At 33.8% G+C, this 7,112-nt stretch overlaps 1 protein-coding gene across 4 annotated transcripts in view; it reads left to right on the forward strand.

The window, feature by feature from the left end:
* LOC139119473 (mitogen-activated protein kinase kinase kinase kinase 4-like) overlaps nt 1–6,663 on the forward strand; it is a 64,105-nt gene extending 57,442 nt beyond the window's left edge. For all 4 annotated transcript variants that reach the window (XM_070683305.1, XM_070683306.1, XM_070683307.1 and 1 more), the window contains 3 exons: nt 1,385–1,465; nt 2,077–2,219; nt 2,992–6,663. In XM_070683305.1, the coding sequence (XP_070539406.1) occupies nt 1,385–1,465; nt 2,077–2,219; nt 2,992–3,090 (323 nt within the window). In that variant the 3' untranslated portion in view covers nt 3,091–6,663. The remainder of the gene's footprint in view (nt 1–1,384; nt 1,466–2,076; nt 2,220–2,991) is intronic.
* The last annotated feature ends 449 nt before the right edge of the window (nt 6,664–7,112 follow it).

The raw sequence follows: 7,112 nt of genomic DNA on the forward strand, positions 1-7,112 counted from the left end.
AAGATTTTGATGTTTTTTCACATCTGAACAATTGGGAAAGGAATTCAGATGGGAGAGAACGTGACAATGTATTTGTAACAGAAAGTGCAGGTATTGAATCGATAGATGTCAGCAGAATTCCCGTACAGCTATTTTTACTTGGTTTCTTACTGTATACATGAACAATCATATCATAAAACTGCTGTCAGCATTGCAGTGGTTTCATGTATTTCTACTCTTGGCAAAATTGCTTTCATCCTACTCCATAATGAGAAAGATTGAGATCAATATGTAAGTTGAATAGAAAAGTTATTTTCAAGGATGAAAAAGTTTAGATCATGTTTTTATATGAAAGTCAGGAACATAATTCTATCCATGAATTAGATAGCAAAGTGACATCTTCATCCTTGCTGCAAAATTGGATGGAATAGAAGATTGCTTTAAAGAGAATGTTATTTAGACCAGTGCAACCATGCATGAATGATATTAAAATGTCAGTCTGTAATTGCAAAAAATGATTCCAATCAGAATCGTGACTTTGGATATTTTCTCTCAGTTGTATTCATTTCTCCGTTCAAATGGAACTCTAAACATTTCCTCTTCTTCATCAAGGTCTGCTGGATCTCATTTTGCCTGAAGTCATTTTGATTTTAAAAACTGAACAGTAATCTAAATATATACCCTGCAGCAGCATTTTGCAAAGACTTGCTGTATGTTTCCATGGTAACTGGATTTCAAGATGGACTCTAGTAAATTTATAGATGTCTTTGGATACAAAGTTGTAACTTAGCCTCAGGTGTAGAGTTTTCCCTCTTTTTTTTGCTTTGCAAATACAGAAATCATTCAAAGTGGAAAAGCTTCAGAAACAACTTGTTTTCAATTCTCCTTAAGTAAAATATCATTTTAATGCTTTTTTGCCTTGTGAATAACAAACACAGTTTTCTGATTGTTGTGAGGGTCACTTTGTAGGATTATTTGACAAAACAAGATGGTGTGCCTCTGTGACCATGACCTACTTTTCAGCATTATTTTTGAAATGTTACAATTTTTGAAAGCAAAAGGTAATATGAGAGATATGCACCGATAATTTCATTGTTAACTGTATAGCCTGTGAAGTCTTGTGAGGAAAATATTGTAATACAGTATTCAATGTCTGAACATAAACTGCAGCCACAGAAATTGTTTTCCATGAAATGTAAGAATGCCATATGTGTAAATGAGAAATCTCTTCAAGTTACACACTTGCCATCAGTCTAGGTAGGTAGGAAGGGTTTGTACAATACTGTCAAGCATTCCGTAAAAAGTACAGATAAGGGAAAGATGAATTGTTAGTTTAACAAATCAGTAACTTAAAGGGGAATCATATTAAAATCATGTAAACATAATATCTTTTTATCATTTGCAGATGAAGGAGTATTTATTGACACGTTTGGAAAGACATACAAGGATGTGACATTACAGTGGGCAGAATTGCCAACATCAGTTGGTAAGACAAATTAATGATGATCCAGAACATATTGCTTTCATAAATATATTTGTGATTGTAGAAATTTAATCATGCATGTGCAAATTTATTGCTCCCTCTCCAATATTTGTCATTTATATGCAAATTAGTTACTCAAATGCACCAGTATGCAAATTATCTCCATAGCAACTGTTTCCTAAAAATTGAACTAGCATGATATAAAAGTACAACTACAGACTGCTATGCAACTTTTCATGTTTTTTTTCCAATACTCAACACTGTCAAACTTATGCAAATTGCAAATGCCTACAAAATATTGGTCTATGTATTGAATGTACTTGTCAGCTATTGATGTGATAATATGCTACTTTGCAACATAATCAGCAGTTGTTTTTCATTGTTAGTTTGTTCATTTCATATATTTATGTATTTATGTAAATTTGTATTTTATCAATCAGATCAATGGGCAAAAAACTTGCAATGGAATTCAAATAAAAGAGATAATGCTTCGCAAGATTGAAAAAAGCTTACTGACATCAGAAAGGAGAATATCTCAACCTAACAAGTACAAGAAGTTAATTGACTGAAATATGCATAATTAATTGATATATATGTGATGTGTTTCTTTACAGCGTATGTTTCCAGTACTGGACAGATTATGGGTTGGGGCAACAAAGCCATAGAGATCAGATCAGCAGAGACGGGTCATCTAGACGGTGTCTTTATGCATAAAAACAGACAGAAACTTAGATTTCTATGTGAAAGAAATGACAAGGTGAGATTTATCTCGTGACTAGTCAGGTACTGTACTGTGACATGCTGTCTACTCAGACACTGTAATGGGACTTCTTTAGAGACACAGAGGAACTGTAGAAATGTTTCCAACTACAGACATAAACAGACAACATAATCATATTATTATGATACAGGTTGATTAACTAATAATTAGAGGATTCATACAGTGGTCTGTAGACAGAAATTCCCAGACTTTCGTACAAACAATGACAGATTGACAACTCACATTTAGCATCAATTGGTACTATGCTCATACACATGGATGTGGCTGTGTAGTGCTGGCAAAACCAGCATATGCATATGAGTTAAACCCGGAATTTGAATAGATCAGGGTACAAACAAAACCACATGCACAAGCATGCAAAGAAATACATGTATTTCCATATGCATTTGTACACGTTAGTTTGTTTGTACCAGCATCACGTGATCTCTTGGACATACTGAGTCTGCAGAACACTGCATCCTTTTTATTCCGGAGTAGAATTATTAGAAATAGAGAAATCTGAAAGAAGAGGAAAAAAAAGAGAGAAGATTAGGATTCTGGTAATAATTAACAAATGATGAATAATATATATTTTCAGATGAAATGTAAAATTAAATTGGTTGTGAGATGATAAAGAATTGTATTGTAAATGTAAAATGTGAAAATTGTCTGATGTTTTTAAACAATGAACAGCCAATGGTTGTTGCTTGATCTGCCAATCAAATCCAGACTTTTGATTTTGAGTTTGTGTTTCTTTTTTTTCTTCCAGGTGTTCTTTGCATCCATTAGACCTGCCAATTCTCAAGTGTACTTCCTGACCCTTAACAAACACAGTATGGGAATGGGTATTGGAATAGGTACCTGGTAAAAATAAATCTGGACAAACCAGCAAAATGAACCAAGTGGATCCATTCCAGAATATCTTGCACAGCATTGATGTGTGTTCATCAACGCTTGCCAGGACGTACAGCAAACTGATTTCAAGAAATCATGGATTTTTCACTCAAAACCTGTTTGGATCTCCTGGATTTTTATATACATAATTATGCAAATACTGTTGAACTCTTTGGTACATTTAGTTCAAAGGTTGAGTCGTCATGGCGAATGAATTATGGAAATACAAAGAAGAAAAGTACTGCCTTAAATTTCAACGAGACGACATGTTGACATATGTCTGTGTGTGAATGTATGCTATCAGTAAACTCATAGAAGTAAGACTAGATCACATACAGGACAGGTTGAACCGCAGTGTCCTCATTACTGCTCCCAACAACTGGCACAGATTTTGTTGAATGAAGTTATCGCCACTATAGTAAAAAAAATGAAAATTAAAAAGAAATGGAAATATTAAACAGTGGGAACTGTTGTAAGGACCCAAAGTAGCCATGGTGACAGCATCAACACTTAGTTGCTATGTTAGCATTAGTTACCACTGGATTTACATACCATGCAGATCAGCATCAACAACAACAACAACAACAATAACAACAACATGAAGCAATTAGCAGTTTCAGCATCGTTCAGACTTGAACATCCAGGTCACAGCTATAACAGTGTTCAACCATGGACTGCAGGACTCCCATCATGCACTGCACTAGGAGAAATACACGCTGCAAATTTGCTATTGTTCTTTTTCCTTGGAATATCACTTGTTCGAGAATAGAAAATAAAATGCTGCACACACACACACACAACTTTAGAAGCAACTCTTCTTTCTTAACATAACTTTCTTAATTGTCTTCAGTCTCACTGACTTCTCAAATCTCAATTTGAAACTGTTCTGTGGGGTAGAAGAAGCAAAGATGTGATTGAATCTTTGTTCTCAATGTTGCATTTTTTGCCACCTTAATAAGCCAATCATGGAGTAGTTAATAGCTTTAAGGAAGGTGATTTCTGACTAGTTTTACAAATGTTGTTACAACCAGTGCTCGTTAAACTTGTAGCAAGGATGCAAGCTTTTTCAAGAATTGTGATTTAAACTATTTGTAAATTCTTTCAAAAGATCGTGTTTCTTCCATATGAAAAATTCTTTACAAAATTTTCAAAGTTGTGCGGCAGTAGTGACATCACAAAATATTAAACTATTTGCCTGTTTCTCATCAGAATTTTTGTAATTTTGCCCAGGTAGTTTTGACTTGCATACGGGGCAAATATTTGTATCATAAACAGGAAGTGATGTCCTGGTGTCAGGTTAAGTATAGAATATACCTAACATTGTAACCATATCTGCCTTGAACGTGTTTAAACTTAAACAAAATTGTATATTTAAATGCAAGAACTCACTACCATGTAGGCATAGCTGTTTAGGTAATACAATAGAATAAACAACATGTAAATATGTATTTTCATCTGGCTAGCCATAGAAGCATGTTGGCCAAGCCAAAACAAAATATTTACCGATGGGGAGTATAATTTAAGCGAAATTTTCAGCAGATATTGTGTCTTTCACCCCTACCCAAACCCCGTAATGGTTTTACCCTGTAGAATCGCTGGACTGAGTTACCTTGTTATTAGGGTAGAATCGCTGGACTGAGTTACTTTGTTATTAGGGGTGAAAGGATATGATTCATTGGTGGTTTTTTATTTCACATTATATGACATATAGATAAGTTAAACATTTTCTAAAGTTAGATTATTGCACTGAGAAGCTCTCTGTTGTTCTGTTCTGTTTTTTGTTTTGTTTCTCAGTGTGATTTTTGACCTTATCACCCCCATTTTTGTACACATTTTGGTATGTTCCAGTCTTACCTATGGGTGGACCAATCTTAATCAAGAAATGGAAGGAACAGGTTTGTCAGAAAAAAGGGGTAGTTGCTTTTGAACTTGTTCCTTTTCAAAAGTATCCATTCCATAAAATACTAGAAGATATTTCTCTGAGTGAAACCCTTTAACATTTGTATCGTAGGTTATGTATAACTACAAAACTTGGAGTCTTATGGGTTGCCATGGTTTATCTGGATAATTGCTGCTGAAACCTTGTTGCATTGATACAGCGTGCATAGAAAGCTATAGATTCAAACAAAAGATTGGTTATGTTGTTTTGGTTTTCTTTTACTATATGCTTTACTTTTGTACTGTTGAAATTCATCTCTTGTCCCCATAGTCTGCTATTCCATTGGAATTTTGTTGACTCCAGCATGTCAGTGATTTTCAAGTGAACCTATTTTGGACTTCAACAGCAACCAACCAATATGGCTGATAATCAACATTGCATACATCCAACAAGAAAGTCTGTAACATAATCGAAAATTGGCAAAAATATCCAATGATATTGATATTTCTGTTTATATACAAAACAAAACTTTTCACCCAGAATCCACAGTTTTATTAAAAACTGTCTCTCATTGGGTTAAACATTTTTATATCTCCATCAAAATACTCTGCTAAATTTCTGATCATCCTTAAAGTCAATTTTTGAAGAGATTTTCAAGAAAATTGTGATACTGAATGGCAAAGTGACAGCTATAATTTGTCATGGCTTCCTGTGATTTGGACAGAATTGGATGAAAACATGGCAGAAATTCAATGTGTAGATACAAAATACTTGATTATAGCTTTGAAATTTCTTTCACTTGCAAGTGTTTTATTTGATCAGGTTTCCAAACTCATGAGAAGTGTAAAAATGAAACATTTCTGTGCCATGTTTTCAGTGTTTTTCCATGCCAATTATTGTGAAAATTTCTGTGAAATTTAAAAATCACACACAGCTTCAGAGATCAACAGATTGAACATTAAACTTTTGCAGAATATAATTTAACATAACCTTCCTTTTTTCACAAGCTTTGGGGAAGGCCATGTAAGCTAGAATTTGAAGGTATTGTAAATGTGCTAAATCTGTGCCCTCAGAAAGGTATAAACCATAAACCGTTCAATGTTTTATCAGAAGATTTTCTTTTCCATCTTGACATGTAATACCTTATTTGCATATTTCTTACTCACACAGAGAGTGTCCCTTGCTCGTCAGTTTTTTGCAAAACCCTCTTTCATGAAATCTTAAAGATATCTTTTAATTTGAATAAAGACATTGCAAACCTTACACTGTCTGTCATTTGATTTTCAGTTGCATTTTGTTCAGATATACACAGCAAGTCACTGTGACTTTGGTAAACTGATGTATAAAGTGTGTGTAGTAATTTTGTTTAATTATGGTAGCAAAATTTGTTTTTTCAATATTTCAGACTTTCTGAAGTGCAGAGTTATTGCTGAAATAACGATTTACTTTTACCATTTCTCTCATGCCCATATTTGGTAATGCAGATTAATTTTTCAGGTCAAAGATGATGACCCTTTTGATAGATTGTAATCATAATCTCTCGCCATTAATGAAACCATGACAGTAACAACAGTATTGTATTGTTTTTGAGGTGGTTGCTATGTTAACATCTTACTGTAAACAGTATGTATTTTTAAGAATAAAATGACACAATTTTTGCCATAAAAAGATGGAGTGTGTCGTTACTTTGACAAGTACAGAGCAATCTCCATGAAAGTCCTTCAAAGTGACAGAATTATAAAACCTGGAAAGTTCTTAGTCCTGGAAATTTGAAAAACCACTATCGTGATCTATCGTTACAAAATTGATACCAGGACAATGGTATTTTGATTATGAAAATACAATTTTAAGTTACTTTTGAGTTTATAAACCCTGTCTTACTTCAAGATAATCAGTCAATCATGGAGCGAGACCTGTCAGGTGGATTTGTATACTTGCAGTATGTAGTCTACGTTAAGATTTGTCGACATGATGATAAGATACATTTTCAGTTCTAAAAATTTCGGTCCTTTCTAGTAATTGTAGTATCCAGAGTAAATTCATACAGTTCTTGAATTGAACTTGCTAGTTGTGTCTCTCCAAGGTAACTTCAAGCCCATTTCTGATGATTCCTTGCA

Source organism: Ptychodera flava, chromosome 19 (assembly GCF_041260155.1).
Source record: "Ptychodera flava strain L36383 chromosome 19, AS_Pfla_20210202, whole genome shotgun sequence".
NCBI classification, from domain to species: Eukaryota; Metazoa; Hemichordata; class Enteropneusta; family Ptychoderidae; genus Ptychodera; species Ptychodera flava.